Source organism: Quercus robur, chromosome 2 (assembly GCF_932294415.1).
Source record: "Quercus robur chromosome 2, dhQueRobu3.1, whole genome shotgun sequence".
Lineage (NCBI taxonomy): Eukaryota > Viridiplantae > Streptophyta > Magnoliopsida > Fagales > Fagaceae > Quercus > Quercus robur.
In genome coordinates this window covers 28,079,850-28,102,743 of record NC_065535.1, presented here as the reverse complement: position 1 = coordinate 28,102,743, position 22,894 = coordinate 28,079,850, and the positions used below count along the sequence as shown (strand labels likewise).

Below are 22,894 nucleotides of genomic sequence, written 5' to 3'. Positions count from 1 at the left end.
TCACATATGGCATATTAAAAACCTGTGTGCCTTCCTATGCAACTCAACAACTCAAATAGAGTTGGGGACTTGGGAGTATTAGAAATTAAGACCAGAGCTGTTGAGGAAGGCATGGTGCTAGCCGGGGACCTCGGACTAAATGACATCATAATAGAATGCGATGCACAGCTGGTGGTTAAGTCTTTAGGAAAGTAGAGTGTACCTCCGAGTTCCATCGGTTTGGATGTGGAAGGAATTAGGGAGGGGCTAAAGAGATTCAATGCATGGGAGGTGTCCCACACTCGAAGGAATGGCAACAAAGCTTCTCACATCTTGGCTAGGTAAGCCAAATTTCTGAATGAATGTAATATTTGGGTAGAAGATACTCCGCCCAAAATTGTTGATCAAATTCAAATCGATGTAGCCTAGTGTAATCTTATTTCAAGGTAATGAAAGTATTGAATGGGTGAATATATATATAAAAACTCAAATAGAGTTGGCCTTCCTTCCCGTGAATCATTAGATGTCATTCCATGCAGAATAGAATCGGTTATTGAAACTCCATACTAATCATGAAAACCCAGCAATGGTTACCAAGCTCCAAAAATGAATAATACAATAGTTAAGTGGGCGACACTAGAAACGGCTACTGTTATCACTTCCTCTTTCTATATTGATCAATTCCTATCCTTCACGTTGCACTGCAAAAAGAGGCAAAATTTTTTTTTGATATTGTACGGTCCATGGCTATTGGTTTGCATCGAGCTCATGACAGTTTCCTAAATGGGCCCATCTCAGTTGCTTCCTAATCGAGCACCTACCCTACTCCCAATATGGGCTTTGGTTCGAGCTCCCGACGGGAGAATCTGCATGCCAAGCAATTATTGGCACCTGGTGCAAGTTCCAAGAGAGTCATGTTTGTCACAAATAGTGGGTCCCATTTGGTCAAGAATATAGCTCAAAGAGACCCACCAACATGGGAAACTCTCATCATGACGACCCCATTAAGGAAAGTCTATAAATAGAGACCGATGGGTAGAGGGTTGGAGGTTGGAAAAATTTGGGGAGAGAGACACGAGTGTAGTAAGGAGAAAAGCTTCCCGGGAAGAAAGTAGTCTAGTCCAGTTTTCTTTAAAAAGGGGGTCGGTCACATTGTGACGTTTTAGTTATGTTTTATGAAAGGGTAACTCTCATTTATTTTTCGTAGAAGCTGTATCGCAATTTTTTGGGCCTCCTATTGTTGGATATTCTTGACCCACAATACATATAAATTGGAGGAATTAGCCCAAAAACTTCACTCCTTTGGGCTTTTAAAGAAATCCGGACTGGACTCCTTTCTTCAGACTATTGAACCATCTCATTGTCGTGGGTCCGAGGCTAGACAGGAACACTTTACACATAAGTCCGTCGTTCTACAAATAGAGGGCCATGAGTTGAGCAAAGTGGCTCACATGCTCTACCGAGTCAGTTTTACCATCATAACAAGTAAAAGGGGGTTGGTCACATTGTTACGTTTTAGTTACATTTTTTGAAAGGGTAACTCTCATATGTTTATCATAGAAGCTGTACTGCCATCTTTTGGGCCTCCTATCATTGGATATTCTTGACCCACAATACAAATAAATTGGGGGAATTAGCCCAAAAACTTCACTCCTTTGGGCTACACCACTATAGATATAAACATATTTTTTTCTGAATAAATGATTCATTGAAAGAAAAGATGGACCAAATACAACACATGGGTAAGAGTAATATTAGACTGTCTTGAGGGAGAAAGAAAAAAACCAAACAATAATAAAACACTAGTCACGGACCAACTCATTGTCTGTATATAGGTGAAAACCTATACCTAACTGGAAGTAGTGGAAATCCTGTGATCTTTGCCATGAAATGAAAATGAACTAATCTTTGAAAATGAATATGTCAGACCAAATTTGGATGAAGTGACGCCTTAGGAAATGGAATCTTGGAAACTAATAAATCTCTGGTTTTATATATATTTGTATCCTACAAAGGAAAAGAAAAATAGTTGGGAATGCTTGCTACTTTGTATCAAAAAGAATCCAAGTAAACAATTCAAGGAAAAAAAAAAAAAAAAAACTATAACTATAACTATAACTAACTATCTATCTAATTAACTAAGTTCAGGTAGTGGGTATCCGATGTGTGTTATGTGGGTTTTACTGAGATGGGTTTGGATATTTTTTCCACTCTTTTGTGGGTTTGCCATGTAGAGAGTTTGGGAAAGAAAAATTAAATGCGAGAGAGTTAGGAATTGGGATGAAGAGAAGAGAGATGAATTTTACAGATGTAGCCATGGATAGATATATAGCAAGAGAAATTAAAAGATAGTGTTTGCGTGGACTCGGTGTATTATGATACTCCATACTGAGAAATTTTGGGGGTTTTATTTTTTTGGCTAAAAAAATGTATGTAAAGATTATTTTTAATAATTTGGTTTGTTTTGGATTATAATGATCTTGAGCTTTTGGTTGTGGAAATGCATATACTGAATTCTACTTTACTTTGTCCTTAGAATTTGTTGTGATAGTAAGAAATTTTAAATTTTATTGTTTAAAATTTTGGGAGGGGGTGTTTGGTGATATTAACTTTGCTTGATTTAACTATTGCAAAGAAAGGATAAAAATAATGAAGATATAATAAAAATTATTTTTATGGAGTTGTGAAAGATAGAGGCTATTTTTTTTAATGAAGATTAAAAAAAATTATTTTTATTATATCTTCATTATTTTTTTTATAATAATAATGAAGATATAATAATGAAATGTAATTGCTTTTCTTTTACATCAAGGTAGTATCTTAGACTTAAAGCCTTTATGTTCCTAGCATAGTATATATGTGAAAGATAGAGGCTAGTATCTAGGGCGTATATTAAAAGAAAGAGAGAAAAAAAAAAAAAAATGAAAGACCTTTTCATGTTGCAATTTAGCCAAAAGAAAATTGAATGTCTTTTATTATGGTTAAGTAGAGTTAGCATTAAAGATGTTAATATTGTATTGTATTGGCTGATCTTTTTCCTATTGGTCACCAATCTAGTACACTTACCCCTTATGCAATATTTGCAATATTTCAGCTTAAATTGGCACATCTCTATATATAAAGTATTTGGGATTTTGTCCCTCCAAAAAAAAAAAAAAATACTTAGAGTCTAGGAGAAAAACAATTTAAATTGCAGAGTTAGCAGCATATTGTAACTATCTAAAAAAAATATTTTTCAGTCCATATGGTTTTTTTTAGGAGAAATAATTTTATTTGGTATTAGTAGTACAACAAAATGTTTATTTTGAAATCTTACAATTGTGAAATACTATCAGACTTTGAGCTTGTTGGCACTTGGCACAAAATTGTGAATGGACTTTAAGCTCACAACTTGTCTAATGGGCCACTCTTCTGGTTTATTATTATTATTTATTAAATTTTCATGCTTCAAATTTCAAAGTTATGTGCTTGTGGTGTTAATTTTTATTTTATTTTATTGTTGTAGTCAAATGGGCTAGGGTATAAGCTTAAAAACAGATTTGAACATGGGATTGCAATAAATAGAGTAAGAATTTGGATTCTAATTAAATTTATTAATTATATATATACATATATTTTATTTTAGGACTATCACATATATATATATATATATATACACACACACTAATGTACCATATTTATATATCTAAATATGTTATTCTCTTAGCCAAATTGAGTGAGGCTTCAATTACACATTTACAATTTGGTTAGCATAGCATTATGTTTGGCCAATAACTTTGTAACTCAATTAGCATTTCTTAAATTCTTATCTTTTTGTAGGTTTTAGTTAACTCAACTGGTAAAATCTTCGAGATTGAATAAGAGATTTGATGTTCAATCCCCGCATTTATCAAAAACTAATTGGCTTCTTGGTCTAATGATAAAAAGCTACCATTAAAATGAGACTTCATAGGTTAAAACTTTCTATATATTAAAAAAAAAAAAAAACTCCTAATTTTTCTAACCCAAAGGTTTGAGTTTCAAATCCAATCTCCTATTATTATAATTAAAATAAATAAATAATAAAAAAAGAAAAAAGAAAAAAGAAAAAAAGAAAAAGAAAAAAAGTGGGGGATTTACTAGGGAGCACATTTGGGGCAAATAGGTATTTTGGTTAGTCCTGCTCTCCCCAAAACCTCGTATACTCACTCCGCCGCAGAAGCATCAGCTAGAGCAAAAACAGAAGAAGAAGAAGAAGATGGAGGCAGCGAGAACTGTAAAAGACGTTTCCCCTCACGAGTTCGTCAAGTCCTACGCCGCTCACCTCAAACGCTCTGGCCGGGTCTCTCTCTCTCTCTCTATACATAAACTCTTTTTTTACATGTACATCTCTATATTTCTTGTTCTGTGAGCCTACAAATTTACACTTCTAAACAAAGCGTGTTATTTCAACGAAACCCAAGTACCCTTTTTTGTACTCGACTCAAAGATAGCTTTTTTGGAATCTTGATTTACTTGTGAAGCAATCTCAAAATTTGACAAACTTTATTGATTTTTGATTAGTTCTGTATAATATGGAAATGCAATTCTGCTTTCTATTATTGGTTTGTTTGTCTCATGTCATGTCTTTAGCTACTTTGTTCGTGTACTGGGAAATTTTGATGTCAAGTTTCTTAGAAACGATTAGGGATTCTACAAGTTAAAAAAAAAAAAAAGAGAAAAAAAAAGGGTTTGGGAATTTGTTATTATGTGCTTTGTGAATGGAGTTTTGTGTGTGTTTATATGCCATCAGGGTCTTGCTTGTTCCCATATTTGTGTCAGGTGTTTAATTTGCTTTATTGTGGCTTTTGTTTTGTCAAGAGCATGTGGGCTTTCATGGGAATTAAGGGTTTTTTTAGTCAAGACATGAGCAACAGTTTTGAGCCCTGCTGCTATGCTTGTTTCTTTTGCTTTGTAAAATTGACAAGTTGCAATCATTTATGGCGGTTTTTAAAATGTCCTGCCAAAATTTGTCTTATGCAATCTCATCTCATATATGTTGTATAATCCCAAAATTTTTTTATTATACCCAAACTTTAGGTGATGTAAGTTAATTTTTTGAATTTTTTTATAAGTTATATAACTACTATGGCAATGTCTATTCTTTTCCTATTCTTCAGTTAATGGGTTATCCATTATAATTACTTCTGAAGCTTTCTACTCTGAGATTTGCCTTTTCCTTTGTGAGACAAAATATGAATCTGCTCTGTGCTGATCAAAGTTGTCAATACTGCACTGGAACAAAATATTTTGGTACTAGTTAATACAGGTGTACTGTTTTGGGTTATTTCTATATATGTAGCCAAGTACAGGCCAGTAATTTACTTAGTACGTTTCAGAGGGTATTCGCACTGGTTTAGTGGCAGCTTTGGTATGGTATTAACAACTTTGGTGTTGATTGTTCTGTGATTTCATGAATGGTGACAATGCTATCTCCATAATCCTTGCTATTGACATGAGATGTTTGATTGATATGGATGTATGGGCTCTTTTGTGGTTACTTTTCTTATGCTGAAGTTTCTTGCTTGACTTATCAATCATGACTATGCACCAGATTTTAATTGTACATTATTGGGTGGTGGTGGTGGTGTTCTCATGTTTCCTTTCTCCATCTCCTTTTTTTTTAATAGGTCGAGCTCCCTGAATGGACTGATCTTGTCAAGACTGCAACATTTAAGGAGCTTGCTCCATATGACCCTGATTGGTACTACATTAGAGCCGGTGTGTCTCCTTCCTTTCTTTTCTCTCTAAAACACCTCCCCCCCACCCCCCCCACCCCCCCCAAAAAAAAAAAACAAAAACAAAATAAAGGATCATGTACACACATGGACAAATACATATATAGTAGAATTTTGCATCTTGGTTTCTATTTTTAACTTAATTTGAACTGTAGCTTCCATGGCAAGGAAGATCTACTTGAGGGGGGGTCTTGGTGTTGGTGCCTTCAGAAGGATCTATGGAGGAAGCAAGAGGAATGGCAGTCGCCCACCCCATTTCTGTAAAAGCAGTGGATCTATTGCTCGTCACATACTTCAGCAATTGGAGACGATGAAGATCGTTGAGATCGACTCAAAGGGGTGAGTATCTTTGGCATCATTTCGGGTTCAAGATTAAAGAATGGAAAAAATGATTAGATGGCATTTTTTCCAATTTAATATATAATTTTTCAACACTCCCTTTGCCCTGCTCTTTTTCCTACATTACCTCAATTATTCATTGGAAAAAAGTAAGGCTTCTGACATGGTTCTTTTCTTCGTATCAAAATTAAGGCTCCATTTACCTGGATAAAATATATCCAAGGAAGTTTTTTTTATTTCCTTGCTGATAAATGTAATATTGTGCCAAGAGCCTTGTAGCTCGACTGACACTTCTTGTTGTTTCAAAGATGTCACGGGTTCAAATTCACCCTCCCCCAATTGCTGATATTAAAAAAAAAAAAAAAAAGTAAAATTTTGTGCAGAAGGGGATTCCTTATTGGATATGTCTTAAAAAGACATGGCAACTTTTCCTTCAATTTCTTGCTCAATGAAAGTTAAGCATTAAGAAAACAGCTTTTAATTACCCAAGGAAATTAAGGAAGTTATTTCTTGGGTTTATAGTCACACAAGAAAGAATTCTTTCTAAATTGAATCTCAGTTTGTTTCTGCTGTTCTCACTGTTCTTAGTTTGTGGATCAGTTTTTAGAACTTTTTTTGTTCTAAAATGGATTCTGAATGAATTTTATTAACATGACTCAATCACATATTGGTTCTTTGATATGTTAGTATGTTACTTTGTCAATTTTGGAGACATCATGTGATGACTGTTTTTCATCGACATATATCATCACATATACTTGATACTTAGAACTGTTCTATTCTTGTTTGCCAGTGGGAGGAAAATCACATCCAGTGGCCGGCGAGATCTGGATCAAGTTGCTGGACGGATTGCACTTGCCCATTGAGAGGTTAATGCAGGCTTGTTGAAGATTGAAAGATACTTGAGAATTTTGGATGTAGTTTTTTCAGTGGAAGTTTTGATATAAGAAGGCATTGTTATTTAATTTTCTGCTTTGGCTTTGATTTTTTTTTTTTTTTTTTTAATTTTTATGAAGGTGGCTTCTATGAGGGTTCACTATACTGGTTGTTTTGAGTCTTTTGACTTTGTTCTTCAATCACTAAACCTACTATTTGATACCATTCTTATTAAATGACTTATGTTTAATGACTTCCATTGCTTTTAAGTGGTATTGTGCCTGTCCTAAGAAATGTGATTACACATCTCATGCGGACACCAATGCACTCACCCTAACTACTCGCTAGGTGATTTTGTGAGACTGTTGTTTGGAACTTTGGATTGATTTTGATGGTTTTTGTGTTATGCTACGTGGTCTGAGTTTTGCAAACTGTGGAATGCTTTGTTTGAAACAGAATTTAGGTCCCAACCATGGACTCGAAACAGGACTAGATGTTTGTGAGTAACAGTTCAAGCATAATGCATTGAGATAGTAGGAGCTGGTTGATAACGGTCCAGTGGTGAAAAAAGAAGATAATATATATATATATATATATATATGAGTGATAAAAGAATAGAGGGTGAAATGTAGAGTGTACTTTAAAAGTGAGCTACTGCTAAACTAGAAAGTAGAAACATTGACCTTTTGAGGAGGCAATTTTTAGTCCGAAGATAACCCATATGTGAATGTGAGTGATTACTCTAACAATAATCTATATCTATATAATATTTAAAAGCTAAATGCTACACTTCTATTAAGTGACATTTTAGTTCAGTTTGATCCATATGGTTCATTTCAGTTCATATTGGTTTATTCGTTCCACTTTGGTTCATTTTGATCTATTTTGGACTAATTAGGCCTCAAATTAATATTTTTTGTAGATTGCCTTTTAGTTTTGGGCCCAATTTTTTTTTTTTAATTTTTGGGTTAAAAAGTATGAAATTTTATTTTATTTGGGCCAAACTATTTAGTTTTTGGCTAAAAATACCAAAAAAAAAAAAAAAAAAAAAACTAGAAATTAGAGAGATGGACACCTAAAATGCAATAAAAATGATAAATATTCACAATATTACCTTAAAATTCAAGTTTCAATAGTATACATTATACCTGTATTTGGAAAGAAGAAAAAAAAATGCTACAATTCTAAACTTGTATAATAATTTGAATTTAATAACATATTACATGTGTTCCATGGAATGAGGAGTACATTTAAAAAAAAAAAAAATTCTTGGATATATTCTGTAAGGACACGAATCTCTAGCGGCCCAACAACGATGTTGGGCTCGCCTACAGAAAATCCCTTACAATAACATTTGTAGAGAGTGGGCTTGAAAGGCCAGCGTTGGGTCACGAGGTGTTGGTACAGGCCGGACTTTAGATGAACCAAGACAAGAAAAGGCTTTAGTCTGGATATTCAGGCCTTACACCTTTGTAACTTAAGGGATTTGGCTCCTCGGATCATGTCCGAGGAGCACTAAAGTTTTCTCCCGTTACCCGACGGTGAGTTTTTCGGGATGATGCGCATATATTATCCGGGCATTCTCCTTTCTGAAGTTTTTCTCAGGAAGTGAGATGGGAGCCCCTCCACTTTGTTACCTTACGTTTTCTTTTATACTAGCCTACGTTCGTTGTCCCTCGTCCACGTGTAGGGTCGACTTTTCCAGGACAGAGATTTGTCCCATCAGTCTAATCCTGAAATTGTGGGAGATGATCAATAAAGCTTGGAAATTCGGTTCTATTAGGTGCAATGTCATATCAATGAAGGGTATTAAGGACTATTTTCCCGATATATTTTCTGATTTTTTAAGTATGCTTGTATTCCACTTTCGTCAAAGGGATCTTGGGCCTGCCGAGGACTAAGCTGTCCTCGGCTGTATTTTCGGGCCACTTTGGGCTTACTATTTTTGAGCTTGGGCCCTGGCCTCCTTCGGTTTGGAGTTTGGACCTGTGGACTCCCCGTAAGCGAGCGGGCCGGGCCCATAAACTATTGGGCCCCACATATTCAAATTAGTCAACCGATTATGATATATTTTATAAAACAATATTATAATTATGTAACTTAAATCTTTTTAATATATATATATATATATATATATATATATATATATACATTTCATTACATAAAACTTATAAAAATACAAAATACTTTTAAGTAGCACATGCACTATTTAACTTACAAATATTATATTATATTCTTATAAAAGTAATTATATTACATTTTCCTACACATTGCATAAGTTTGTGACTAGTTATTATCGTGGTTTTAAAAACTAAATCGAACGGGCTGATTCACCCAAAAATCGAACTCTCAACCAGTCCAATAAAAACCGTAAAAACTAGGAATGAGACACTTTTCCCTTCTTTTTTTTTTTTTTTTGACGGTTTGGGCTTTTAAAACGATGGTTATTAAAAAACGGTGTAACTTGAACTCTTATATAAAACGGGCAGCGTTTAAGAACAAAAGGTTGGAAGCAAAACGACAGCGTTCAAATAGGCATTTGATTCATTGACAAAAAAAGAGAGGAGTATGGTTACTGGTACTGGGGTTGAGTTTTATCCAAAAAGAAAACCACTTTGAGAGCTAGCTGTGGACTGCAGAGGAGAGGTGACTCAAATCGGAACCCATAGGTACAGACTCAGTCAATGGCGTCTTCTTCCTTCTCCACTCTTCATCTCACTACTCCAACAACCCTTTCTTCTTCTTCTTCTTCTTCCACCAACAACAATGTTCAGAAGCTTTCTTCTTCTCTTTTCTCTTCACCCATCTCCATTTCCAGCTTCTCTTCAAACCCCAACAACACTTTCCATTTCCTCAACAACAAACTTGTTTCTCCCACTCCAAGGCGTCTCTCTGTCATCGCCATGGCTCCTCCTAAGCCCGGTGGCAAATCCAAGAAAGGCAAGTTTTTTTTTAGAATGATACCATAATTCACACTATCCACTGTAGTATTATTTCAATATGTTTTTATTATAGGAATATCCGAACGTATTGAGGATTTGTAGGAGTTTGAGAAGTTGGTTAATTTGTGTGGTGATGAATTGCAGTGGTGGGAATGATAAAGCTGGCTCTAGAGGCAGGGAAGGCGACACCGGCGCCGCCAGTGGGGCCGGCACTGGGTTCCAAGGGTGTGAATATCATGGCTTTCTGTAAGGACTACAATGCCAGGACAGCTGACAAGCCTGGTTACGTTATTCCTGTTGAAATTACTGTCTATGATGTAAGTTCTTTTTATTCCATTCCTTGGTTCTATTTCTTTTGTAATTTGCTTGTGTTATTAGTATTTTTCTTATCATTGTTATTGTTTTTTTTTTTTTTTCTTCCAGGATAGAAGCTTTACTTTCATTTTGAAGACACCCCCTGCTTCAGTTCTGCTCTTAAAAGCCGCAGGTATGCTTCTTTAACAATGCCCATTATGTGTTTGATTGTTTTACCCTTCGTTTGTTTGGCATTTACTGAATGTAATTAAGCACCTAAATTCCTGGATTTTAACAGTGTGTTTCGGGGCTATTACCAATTTGATGTAGTAACTTATTGAGTGTTTATTACTTGAATCAAGCTTCGTTTTAATACATCCAACATGTAATGTTATAGCTTACAAGTAGAATCTAGAAAACTAGAATTTTTCCATCACTGATGTTTTCATATGGGAAAATTTACTTATTTGAAAAAGTGGAGCATCTTCTATTTGATTTCGGCGTTGACTCTGATTGTGCTAGATGAAAAGTGAATTCATTATTATCTTGCTAAGGGCTCATTAGAATACTCAGAATGGAGAAATTGTGCGGAAAGTTAATTACGCATTTTGAAAGGCCTCTTAAATGAAATACTCATCTACAAACATAACAAGCGAGCACCTGACAGTTCCAGACCATAACTTTTGAGATGCTTAAATCCTAATGAACTACAAATATGATGAAAAACTTTAAAAGGGGAGAGTTTGGAATAATTTGATTGTGTTCTATACAATTAATTTGAGGTGGAAAAAGTGCTCGATCCTGGTGTCATATTGTTATTGGCTCTTGTCCTTGTATCAACCTTTTAAGTTTGATTTTCAGTACCATGGTTGAAAACATTAGAAGTAAGTTCGTATAATTACGAAGAAACTCAGAGTGACTAATTAGTAATTGCAGGAGAAGAGCAGATGTGACTCTGAGGGTGTTCTAATAGCTATGATGTTGAATGAAATATGTTGTGATAAGTTTTGATTAAACCATCTTAGACTTTTTCGCAAACTCAACACAGAACTTAAGGCTAGGTGGCTAGTTTTCCTTTTTCTACTATGTATTGGTTTTGATTGTCTATGCCACGTGCTATATTTCTTGCTATTTTGTTGAGAAAAATTCTAGTTTTCTAGAGAATTCAGCTTCAAGGTGGTTACCCTGGTTCCTGATGATATATGTATTGCTGGCATGCGTAGAAAGTTTATACTTTATAATGACTTGTTATTATGATGTTATGAATAAACTATTGATGGTGACTATTTATTAGGTTTAAAAAATTAGAGAATTTTCTTCCCTCGTATAAATTCCACTATTGAATAGTGATAGCTTATTGTGCTGATTGATATGTAGGCGTAGAGAAAGGTTCTAAAGACCCAAAGATGGAGAAAGTAGGCAAGGTTACCATCGAGCAATTGCGCACAATTGCCGCTGAGAAGCTGCCAGACTTAAATTGCACAACTATTGAATCAGCAATGAGAATTATAGCAGGGACTGCAGCTAACATGGGAATTGATATTGACCCTCCAGTTCTTGAACCCAAAAAGAAGGAGGAACTTGTGTAGATCCCATTGTTCTTTGTTTGCTTGATTTTTTTCTTAATTGTATTTAGGAATCATATTTGTGTAAGAAGATCAATAAATTCTTGATTTTATTAAACTATACCTTCTATTTTGGTCTTCTGGGCATAAAATTCTTGACTGAAAACTAACTTTCCTTTTTCTTGAATGAAGTTGACCGGATAGGGAGAGCGCCTTTATTCTAGTACCGCTCAATCTCTCATGAGGGATATGCTCCCACCAAGCCCTAATCCTACTGTTTTCCTGAAGTTCATTATTCATAGCCTGGCAAGGAGTAAAAAAGAATCAGATGCTTTAATTGATCGACTAGAAGTGATTTTTCAGCCTGTTGTGCAAATTGGGATTCAATAATTTTTTACTTTAAGAATAGAATGAGAGGAATATGCACTAAGGTTCCCCCACCCACTCTTTTTCCGATTTTCCCCTACCTTATTGACTAGGAATATCCTCCAAGCAACAAAGAATGATGGTAAAAGTTAAAGGTTGTGAGAAGTAATTGAACTAATACAAAAAAGTGGAAACTTAAAAAATCTTAGACAAATGGTTAAATTCAAAAAGAGAAAATCAAAGATAAAATTGTCGCAATTCGCTTGAACGAGAATTGAGTAAAGAGTCAATCAAACTCTTGGAGATGCACATTTGTGTTGAACTTCAAATGGTCATATTTCATTAATTTCAAATTCAAATTGGGTTAAATTTGTGTCCATATTTTGAAATTGTAGATGTTTAATTTTTTGATGAAACACATGTCACTAAAAAATTTGTTACGATGGAAAAGACGTGGGTAAAAAGATCATCAACTCATCGTCTTTGAGTAAATTGATGGGATTGACGAGTTCAACTTCCCAAGACGATCTCGCTAAATATACTTGTCCACCTCGATGCGACACGGACGAACACAGGAGAGTCATTAATTAAAGCATTCAATGCCTTGATCAGTTATCAAACAGTAGGTAGGCTATTGGGGCCTCATCAAAACCCATATTCATGAATCTTGAGGCGTTACAAAAAGGGCACTAAAGCCACAATTAAGGCCTCCAACGGCTAGGAACCATGAAGCTGTATATATACACTTTGATTAGAGACAAACCAGGTACATAGACACACCTAAAAAGCACTCGTAGTTACTTTGATATTCTGTGTTATTCTTTAAAGGCTTTCTTATACTAACTTTGGCATTGAAGGCGTTGTGGCAGGCACCACATCAGTGACCATCTCGAGGGAGCCATCTCACTATATTTGTAGAGACACAGACGAGGTCTCAGCCCCATCTAGATGCACTTACAAAGACTGATGATTTGCACTTAATCAGTTTGGCGCCGTCTGTGGGGACGACATTTTTGTACTTAAGTTTGAAAGCGTAGTTTCCAATTAATTTCTACATTCAGATGGAGTCCAACCAGGATTTTGCAACATTAGCTCTGCAAGTCCAGGCTCTTGCGGCTAGCATTGAAGAGCTCACTAGACAGAATTAGGAAATGAGGCTACGACTTCAATAGGAGGAGAACTGGTCTAGAGCCAATCAAGAGGATGAGGGAGATAGCCATAAAAGGAGCAACCGTCGAGGACTAACTACCCTAGATAAACAAAACTCAGATCTTCTCCGGGAGATGAGAAAGGAGATGGACAAGCTGAAGAATGCCATTAAGGGGAAAATAGATCGAAGCCTGGATAGAATGGTCAGGGCAATAGATTCGCCCTTCATCACGACAATCTTGTAATGCCCTTTGCTATCAAAATTTCAATTGCCTCAGCTTGAGCCATTTGACGGACTTAAAGACCCCTAGGACTACCTCAACACCTTTGAGATGACACTAGGCCTTTAACAGCCTCCTGACAAAATACTGTGTCGTTCCTTCCCCACCACTCTCAAAGGAGCTGCAAAGGAGTGGTTCACAAAGTTACCAACATCATCTATCGACAACTTTGAGCAGTTGAGCAACACCTTTTTGCACCATTTCATCGGGGGACAACGCCCTAATAGGCCAGTAGACCATTTACTCACCATTAGACGAGGAAAAAGAAACCCTGAGGTCGTACGTAAAATGCTTTACTCGGGAGATTTTGGAGGTAGACGAAGCTAACGATAAGATGTAGTTGACGACCTTTAAAGCGAGGTTGAAGTCCAAAGAGTTCATGGTTTCACTCGCGAAGAATCCTCCTAAGATGATGGCAGAGATGCTCCTAAAGGCACAGAAGTACATGAATGTTGAAGATGCGTTAGTCGCCATAAAGGACATGGAAAAGCTAGGAGACAAGGGAAAGAAGTAGGATGATCGCAGAGGACGAAAAAGGGAGCATCCATATCATCGAACTAGTGATGGGAGTAAAAGGAAAGACGAAAAAACTCCTTGAGCGGTAAAATTCACTCCTTTAGTTATGCCTGTTGACAAAATTTTGTTGTAGATTAAGGATGAGCACTACCTTAAATGGCCAAGGCCATTACATTCGTCACCCAACGTGCGTGACAAAAAGAAGTACTACCGGTTTCACAAGGATCACGACCACTACACAGAGGATTGCAGGGACCTAAAGGAGCAAATAGAGGAGCTTATACGGAAAGGAAAACTATAGAAGTATGTGAAAAATGGGGAATCTAGTAGATTCAGAGGTGACAACAAAAACCAGCGCGAATCTTCACCTAGTGACGAGGATCACACGTCCTAGCGCCCACCAAGTGTGATTAGGGAGATAAAGACGATCACAGGTAGGTCATTCAAATCCCTCAGGAAAGCATGCTAGAGGCAGGTGAACAGTGTCCACAGGATGCCCCCATTTAAGCAAAGACGGATAGATGTGACATGTTTTTCTTGGAAGAGGATGCTAGAGGAGTGAAGCAGCCTCATGACGACCCCCTAGTCATAATGCTCACGATAGAAGGATTTTATACCAAGAGAATCCTCATGGACAATGGCAGCTCTATAGACATCATCTACCTCTCCACTTTTTAGCAGTTGAAACTAGATCCAGGAAGGTTTCACCTATTTGACTCCCCCCTCGTCAGCTATAGTGGAGACAGGGTATATCCCAAGGGCATAGTAACAGTGATGGTTATAGTGGGGACTCACCCGAGGCAACTGACTCATCAATTGGACTTCTTGGTGGTAGACTGTCCTTCATCTTACAATGTGATCATCGGGAAACCCATGCTCAACTGTTGGAAAGTAGCCATGTCCACTTACTGCTTGAAGGTAAAGTTTCCAACAGAGAACGGTGTGGGCGAGGTAAAAAGAGATTAAGTATTGGCCAGGGAATGCTACCAGGCCATGCTAGCTGCCAAAAAAACCATACATGGATGATAGAGGAGAAGGAAGAAAATAAATTGAAAGCCCTAGAGACAATGGAGCTGGTTAAAGGAGAAACAACAAGGACGACTAGAATAAGGATGACTAGAATAGGGACGACAGAGTCCCAAGATGAGGATGAGACTCGTCCAATTCCTTAAAGAGAACTTAGACGTCTTCGCATGAAGTCACGAGGATATGCCAGGTTTATCCACGAAGGTTATCCAACACAACTTAAATGTGGACCCCGAGAAGAAACCCATCCAGTAGAGACGACGGGTCTTCGCTTCAAAACGGAATCAAGCAATTACAAATGAGGTTAACAGGCTGCTGACAGCAGGTTTTATTCGAGAAGTCTACTACCCAGATTGGCTCGCCAATGTCGTCCTAGTGAAGAAAGCAAATGGAAAATGGAGGATGTGTATAGATTTCACAGACTTGAATAAAGTCTGCCCAAAAGACAGTTTCCCTCTACCAAGGATAGACCAGCTAGTAGATTCCACAACAGGGAATAAATTACTGACGTTCATGGATGCATTCTCGAGATACAATCAGATAAAGATGGCTGAAGAAGACCAGGAGAAAACTGCTTTCATCATAAGCCAAGGGCTCTATTGCTATAAGGTAATGCCCTTCAGATTGAAAAATGCAGGAGTAACTTACTAGAGGTTAGTGAAATGTTCAGCAAGCAGATCGGGAGAAATATAGAGGTATATATGGATGACATGCTCGTCAAGAGTAAAGAAGAGCTTGCTCACCTGGACGACCTCAGAGAAACATTCGAGACACTCAAGCAATACCAAATGAAGTTGAATCCCAGTAAGTGTGCGTTTAGAGTAGCCTCGGGGAAGTTCTTGGGGTTCATGGTGTCCCAAAGGGGGATAGAGGCAAACCTAGAAAAGGTGCGAGCCATACTCGATATGACATCACCAAAGACCGTCAAGGAAGTTCAAAAGCTCACAGGAAGGATAGCAGCACTTAACAGGTTTGTCTCTAGAGTGACGGATAAATGCTTACCCTTCTTTAAGACGTTGAAGCAAGCTTTTGCTTGGACTGATGAATGTGAGATAGCTTTTCAAGAGCTCAAACACTACCTAAGCAATCCACCCCTTCTAAGTCCGTCCAAAGAGGGGGAAAATTTGTATTTGTATCTGGTAGTCTTAGCTATTGCTGTGAGTGCAGCCTTGGTTTGAGAAGAGGACAAAAAAAAGCTCACAGTTTACTACGTTAGCCAAGCTTTCCAAGCGGCAGAAGCCAAGGACCCAAGGATTGAGAAGATTACGTTTGTGCTGATAGTAGCTTCGCGCAAGCTGTGACCTTATTTTCAGGCGAACCCTATCTTGGTAATGACAGATCAACCCATCAAGAAGTCCATGAACAAGCCCGAGGCAACAGGGAGAATGGTCTAATGGGTGATCGAGCTTAGCCAGTTCGACATCGAGTACCACCCTAGGACAACCATTAAGGCGTAGGCTTTGGCAGACTTCATCGCTGAGTTCACTCTTCTAGACGAGGATAGCCCTACCGATGAGACAGAGCAGTGGATGATATAAACCGATGGTTTGTTAGCCCAAAAAAGGGAGGAGTAAGGGTCGTCACCACCACCCAAGATGGAGAAATGCTTAAATATGGAGTTCAACTAAATTTCTCGGTCACCAATAATGAAGCCGAGTACGAAGGAATATTGATGGGGCCAAGGGTCGGAAAAGCTCTAGGAGCTAAAAAGTTACTCCTCTAAAGTGATTCTAAGCTGGTAATAGGGCAAATAAAGAAGGAGTATGAAGCAAAGGTCGAAAGAATGCAAAAATACCACAGGTTGACGAAGCATTTGACATAGGAGTTTGATAGGGTGGAATTTGTGCAGATTCCCAGGAGCCAAAACATGATAGCAGACGAAATTGCGAAGCTAGCATCCTCAGAAGAAGGATCAACGAGCATGGACTCGGAGATGGAAGTTCAAAAGTGCCCTAGCATTGAAGAATTCTCTACATTTACAATCCAGAGCATAGGTAGCTGGATGACCCCGATCATATCATTCCTCTAAGACGGACACCTCCCACAAGATGTCAAGGAGGCCAAAAAGGTTAGGAAGAGAGCAGCCAAATTCACGATCCTGAATGACACCCTGTACAAGAGAGGCTTTTCCATGCCCTACCTGAAGTGCGTAGATGAAGAGGAAGCCAAGTATATTCTAGAAGAGATTCATGAAGGGGTTTGCAGAGACCATGCAGGCCCCAGATCCTTGGTAAGTAAAGTTGTCAGAATAGGTTACTTTTGACCTACTATGCAAGTAGACAGAAAGGAGCTCGTTAAGAAGTGCAATAAGTGCCAGAGGTTTGGGAATGTCTAACGCCTTCCAGCCGAGAGACTGACGACGATAGCCTCCCCTTGGCCATTTGCACAATGGGGAATCGACGTCGTTGATTCGTTGCCCTAAGGTAAATGACAAGTAAAGTCTCTACTAGTCAATATTGATTACTTCACAAAATGGGTTGAAGCGAAGGCATTAGTAACTATCACCGAAGCAAGAATCCATGGAAGAACATAATTTGCAAGTTCGGAATTCCACAGACAATCATATCAGATAATGGATAGCAATTCGACAATCAGGGCTTTAGGGAATTTTGTTCAAGTCTGGGGATCAAGAACCAGTTCTTATCTGCGGGACATCTACAGGCAAATGGACAGACAGAGATAACTAATCGAACACTACTCAAGATTATCAAAGCCAGGTTGGATGACGCTAAGGGGGCCTGGCCAGAAGGATTGCCCAATGCCTTGTGGGCTTACAAGACCACAACAAGAATCGTAACAGGAGAAACCCCCTTCAAACTCACTTACGGCACTGAGGCAGTAATCCCGGTCAAAGTGGGAATGAGTAGTATCAAACGAGAGATGTTCCATGAGGACAGCAATGACGACCAATTAAGAGTCAACCTGGACTGCCTGGACGAAGTCAAAGATGGAGCCTCTAACAAGATGACGAAGTACCAGCAAAAGATGACCGATTATTACAACAAGAGAGTGAAGCTCAGACGACTTGACATAGGAGACTTTGTCCTACTTAAAGTCACCCCGACAACTAAGAACCCTGCCTAAGGGAAACTTGGCCCAACCTGGGAAGAACCGTACTGGGTTGTCCATTACTCCAAACAAGGCAGTTACCACCTGGAGACCTTAGACGGACAGAGGCTTCCACAACCATGGAACATTGAGCACTTGAAGAAGTACCACCAATAGATGTAACAAATGATTGTATTCATTCTTGAAAGTAATAAAAAAACCTTTCAGCCAATGTCTTAATGTAAGCGAACCTAGCAACTTAAAAGTCAAACATAAAATTGGCTATGTAACAAGTTTCCGCTTAGACGAATATAAGTTACTGACGAAGCCAAAAATGACAAGATCTTTTAATAGATGTAAGTCAAACATAAAATTGGTTAAGTAATAAAATTCAGCCTAGATGGATGTAAGTTACTGATGAAGCCAAAAATGACAATATTCCTTAAATGGGTGTAAGTCAAACATAAAATTGGCTAAGTAACAAGATTCTACCTAGACGGATATAAGTTACTGACAAAGCCAAAAATGACGAGATCCCTTGGGTGTAAGTCAAACATAAAATTGGCTAAGTAATAGAAGTGTTCCTGCAAAATAGCTAAAGTCTTTGCAACTCCAAAATGTCCCATTAATCCCCCACCATGTGATTCTTGCACTAATAACTCCCTCATAGAACAATTAGGTACGCATAACTTATTTTCTCGAAATAGGAATCCATCAAGTTTAAAGAACTTACCAGAGGCGGTTTTCTCACAAGCTCGATATTCCTCACAAAATTCGTGGTCTTCAGCATATAATTCTTTAATATGTTCAAAACCAAGCAATTTTGCATCAAGTGTGGAGAGTAAGGCATACCTGTGAGAAAGTGCATTGGCGACTACATTCTTCTTACCTTGCTTGTACTGAATGACGTATGGAAATGTCTCTATGAACTCCACCCATCGCGCATGCCTTTTGTTTAGCTTGTGTTGGCCTTTCAAGTGTTTCAAGGACTCATGATCGGTGTGAATCACGAACTCCTTAGGCCATAGGTAGTGCTGCCACGTCTCTAAAGCCCGAACCAATGCATACAACTCCTTGTCATAAGTTGGATAGTTTAAGGTGCCCCGCTGAGTTTCTCGCTGAAGTAAGCAATTGGTCGTCCTTCTTGTATAAGAACGGCTCCTATACCAATACCTGAAGCATCACATTCAATTTTAAACGTTTTAAAAAAGTTGAGCAAAGACAACAAAGGTGCGTTAGTCAGCTTCTCTTTAATTAATTGAAATGCCTTCTTTTGTTCTTCTCCCCACCGAAATCCAATGTTCTTCTTGATCACTTCGGTAAGCGGTGCGGCTAAGCTATTGAAGTCTTTCACGAACCGCCGGTAGAAACTAGCAAGTCCATGAAAACTATGAACATTACCTACACTTGTGGGACTCGACCAATCTTGGATTGCACGTACCTTCTCTTCATCAACCTTTATACCTTGTGCACTAACAACAAATCCCAAAAATAAAAACTTATTGGTGAAAAAAGTGCACTTCTTTAAATTAGCAAACAACCTTTCTTTCCTTAGCACATCTAAAATGGATTTCAAATGTACTACATGATCGTCTATGTTTTTGCTATAAATGAGTATATCATCAAAATAGACAACAACAAATTTGCCTATAAATGCACATGAAACATGGTCATAAGTCTCATAAAGGTGCTCAGAGTATTAGTCAAACCAAAAGGCATAACTAACCATTCATACAAACTATATTTTGTTTTAAAGACGGTTTTCCATTCATCTTCTTCTTTTATCCTAATTTGATGATAACCATTTTTTAAATCAATCTTAGAAAATATGCAAGAACCATGCAGCTCATCTAACATATCATCTAAGCGTGGGATAGGATGATGATACTTTACCGTTATGTTGTTGATGGCTCGGCAATCAATGCACATTCTCCATGTCCCATCCTTCTTAGGTACAGGTAAGACCGGAACTGCACATGGGCTCATGCTCTCCCTCAAGTGCCCTTTCTCCAACAATTCACTTACCTACCGTTGAAGCTCCTTTGTCTCCTCGAGATTGCTCCTATAAGCTAGTCGGTTTAGAATGGTTTCACCGGGAACAAAATCAATTTGATGTTCAATCCCTCAGATTAAAGGTAACCCATATGGTGTTTCCTCGGGGAAGACATCCTCGTACTCCTGCAAAAGAGAAATAATAGAACTAGGCAAAGTAAGGTCAAGTTTGTTAGTGTTTAAAAGTGCCTCTTTGAACAAAAGTACAATCATCGGCTTATTTGAAAACATTGCTCGCTTGATCTCACTCACTTTTGCATAGAAATTCTTTTGTTTTCTCTCTGATTTTCTCTCAAGGGCCGAACTTTGATTTTCTTTTTCTCCCTCATTTTTCTTGGCCTCTTTCTGATTTTCACTCTTTTTCTTTTGCTCACTCTCTTTCTTTTGATCACTCTTCTTTTGTAATCTTACTTGATCCTCGTATACTTGCTGCAATGTCAATGGTATAAGAGTGATTGATCGTTGATTAAGTACAAAAGAGTACTTGTTCGTAAAGCCATCATGCTTTACTTGCCTATCGAACTGCCATGGACGCCCTAGCAATAAGTGTCCCGCTTGCATCGGTACTACATCACACAACACTTCATCTTCGTATTTACCGATTCGAAATGCAACTAACACTTGCTTGTTCACCCTGATCTCACTACTATCATTTAGCCATTGCAACTTGTACGGTCTAGGGTGCTTTACCATGGGCAATCCCAAATTCTCCACCATAATTGTGCTTGCAACATTAGTACAACTACCATCATCAATAATCATACTACATACCTTGTCTTTAACGTAGCACCTAGTGTGAAAGATGTTCTCCCGCTATATTTCATCAACTCCTTTTGCTTGCAAGCTCAATGCTCTCCTCGCCACCAATGTCAATGCGCCAGGGGCTAAATACTCCTCCTCGGAAACATCCTCTAATGGCGGCATGTCGTCGGTGTCGGAATCTTCATCATCGGTCACAATTTCACCATTGGCTTACAACACCATGAGTTGCTTGTTTGGACATTGACTTGCTATGTGGCCCCTGCCTTGACATCTAAAACATTTAATATCACGATTCCTAGAGGTAGAGGCTTCAGTTTTACCTTGAGGAACGTGGCTGGTGGTCAAGGATTTAGGCTCGAGTTTGGGCGTTTGTGACTTGTCCAGCGGCTTAGCATGACTCGATTTCCAAGAGGTAGAACTAGAGTTATGGCTTGCATGTGTCCCATTCCCTCTCTTGAGTTATTGTTCCACTTTAATAGCCATATGCACCACATCTTCCAATTCCACATAATGCTGCATCTCTACCTTATCATAGATCTCCCGATTTAAGCCAAGCAAAAATCTAGCCATTGTAGCCTCCCGATCCTCCTCTACATTAACGCGGATCATAGCAATCTCCATCTCCTTGTAGTAGTCCTCTACGCTTCGACTCCCTTGTCTAAAACCTTGTAGCTTTTTGTACAACTCTCGGTAGTAGTAACTTGGAATGAATCGCTTTCTCATCACTACTTTCATCTCCTCCCATGTGTCTATTGGGTGTTCTTTGTTCTGCCTCCTGTTTATCACAAGCTGATCCCACCAAGTAATAGCATATTCAGAAAATTCAATCACAGCTAATTTTACCTTCTTTGCCTCGGAGTAATTGTGGTAATCAAACACGAACTCCATCTTCTTCTCCCACTCAAGATATGCCTCAGGATCAGACCTACCTTGAAAAGACGGAATCTTCATCTTAATACCACCCAAGTTGTTATCTTCGCAATTCCTAGCTTCTTTAAATCTTCCTCCAGGTCTCCTATTGCTAACAATGGAATCCCGATCTTCTTCTTCATCAAAACCAGACCCATAACGCTCTTCATCCTCCTCCCTCGGTGGAACTCTTTCCCTTCTACGCAAATTACGACCGTTTTGTGGTTGCTCCTCACGTCTATTCTCCATTTGATCTATCCGTTCGTGAACTTGCATCATCTCTATCTTCATCACATGCCTCATCTCACTCATCATGGCCTCCAAAAACGCTTTCGGATCAGCCAATTTTGTATCATTTTCGGCAATGCTCTTACCACTATCGTGAGACATGATTGCTGCAAAACAAAGGTTAGAAGAAAAAAAAAAAAAAAAAAAAAAAAAAAAAAAAAAAAAAAAAAAAAAAGGAACCTCACAAATCACTCCCTTACGTGTTTACACTCAAGAATGTGGATCACTCTCCACTCGTGTTTCACTCAAAATAATATGGCTTTTACCCTCTGATGTTCTCACCACTATTGCCTTTTTCCACTTGATAATTCTCTTTCAATTCTTTTGAAACTAAACAAACAACTCAAAATTTCCAGTAACAATTCACCAAGAACTAATCAAGGAATCTCAAATTTGAACGTAAGGAATATGGAAATTTTCAGATTAGAATTAGAAGGAATATGGCAGTTTTGGAATTTTGGAAGCACAGAATAGTGATTTTTTTTTTTTTTTTTTTTTTTTTTTTTTTTTTTGTTTAGACTCCTTTTTGTCTTCTTCTTCGAGTCTCTCTCTCTTTTTTTTATTTTTTTATTTTTTTTTATATGAGAGAATAATGAAATAAGATTTCGAAATAACTAAGAGATGTGAGACCAGACCAATAGTTTAGACATCAACAAGACAAACAAAGATTGAACAGATAGGGTAAAGGAAATTCGGCTAAGAAGAGATAAATATGTTAAAGGATAAGCAAACCTGAACTAGAAACC

General features: G+C 37.9%; 3 protein-coding genes across 3 annotated transcripts; 2 read left to right on the top strand and 1 right to left on the bottom strand.

The window, feature by feature from the left end:
- The first annotated feature begins 4,117 nt into the window (after window positions 1–4,117).
- Window positions 4,118–7,203, top strand: LOC126713177 (40S ribosomal protein S19-3-like). The gene is made up of 4 exons (XM_050412858.1): window positions 4,118–4,300; window positions 5,628–5,718; window positions 5,891–6,074; window positions 6,868–7,203. Exons 1-4 carry the CDS (start codon window positions 4,217–4,219, stop codon window positions 6,938–6,940), a joined length of 432 nt encoding a protein of 143 aa, XP_050268815.1. The 5' UTR covers window positions 4,118–4,216; the 3' UTR covers window positions 6,941–7,203.
- A 2,277-nt stretch (window positions 7,204–9,480) lies between these two features.
- Window positions 9,481–11,885, top strand: LOC126713175 (50S ribosomal protein L11, chloroplastic). The gene is made up of 4 exons (XM_050412857.1): window positions 9,481–9,890; window positions 10,037–10,209; window positions 10,316–10,379; window positions 11,564–11,885. Exons 1-4 carry the CDS (start codon window positions 9,635–9,637, stop codon window positions 11,773–11,775), a joined length of 705 nt encoding a protein of 234 aa, XP_050268814.1. The 5' UTR covers window positions 9,481–9,634; the 3' UTR covers window positions 11,776–11,885.
- An 8,376-nt stretch (window positions 11,886–20,261) lies between these two features.
- Window positions 20,262–20,951, bottom strand: LOC126697058 (uncharacterized). The gene has a single exon (XM_050393886.1). The coding sequence runs from the start codon at window positions 20,949–20,951 to the stop codon at window positions 20,262–20,264; it is 690 nt and encodes a 229-aa protein (XP_050249843.1).
- Between the last annotated feature and the right edge of the window lie 1,943 nt (window positions 20,952–22,894).

Excerpts from the sequence above, each read along its gene's own strand:
- LOC126713177 (XM_050412858.1), top strand. The coding sequence starts at position 4,217 with ATGGAGGCAGCGAGAACTGTAAAAGACGTTTCCCCTCACGAGTTCGTC. Across the intron at positions 5,719-5,890 it reads TTGGTACTACATTAGAGCCG|CTTCCATGGCAAGGAAGATC; the intron begins GTGTGTCTCCTT and ends TTTGAACTGTAG. Across the intron at positions 6,075-6,867 it reads GTTGAGATCGACTCAAAGGG|TGGGAGGAAAATCACATCCA; the intron begins GTGAGTATCTTT and ends CTTGTTTGCCAG.
- LOC126713175 (XM_050412857.1), top strand. The coding sequence starts at position 9,635 with ATGGCGTCTTCTTCCTTCTCCACTCTTCATCTCACTACTCCAACAACC. Across the intron at positions 9,891-10,036 it reads CGGTGGCAAATCCAAGAAAG|TGGTGGGAATGATAAAGCTG; the intron begins GCAAGTTTTTTT and ends GATGAATTGCAG. Across the intron at positions 10,380-11,563 it reads TCTGCTCTTAAAAGCCGCAG|GCGTAGAGAAAGGTTCTAAA; the intron begins GTATGCTTCTTT and ends ATTGATATGTAG.
- LOC126697058 (XM_050393886.1), bottom strand. The coding sequence starts at position 20,951 with ATGATTATTGATGATGGTAGTTGTACTAATGTTGCAAGCACAATTATG.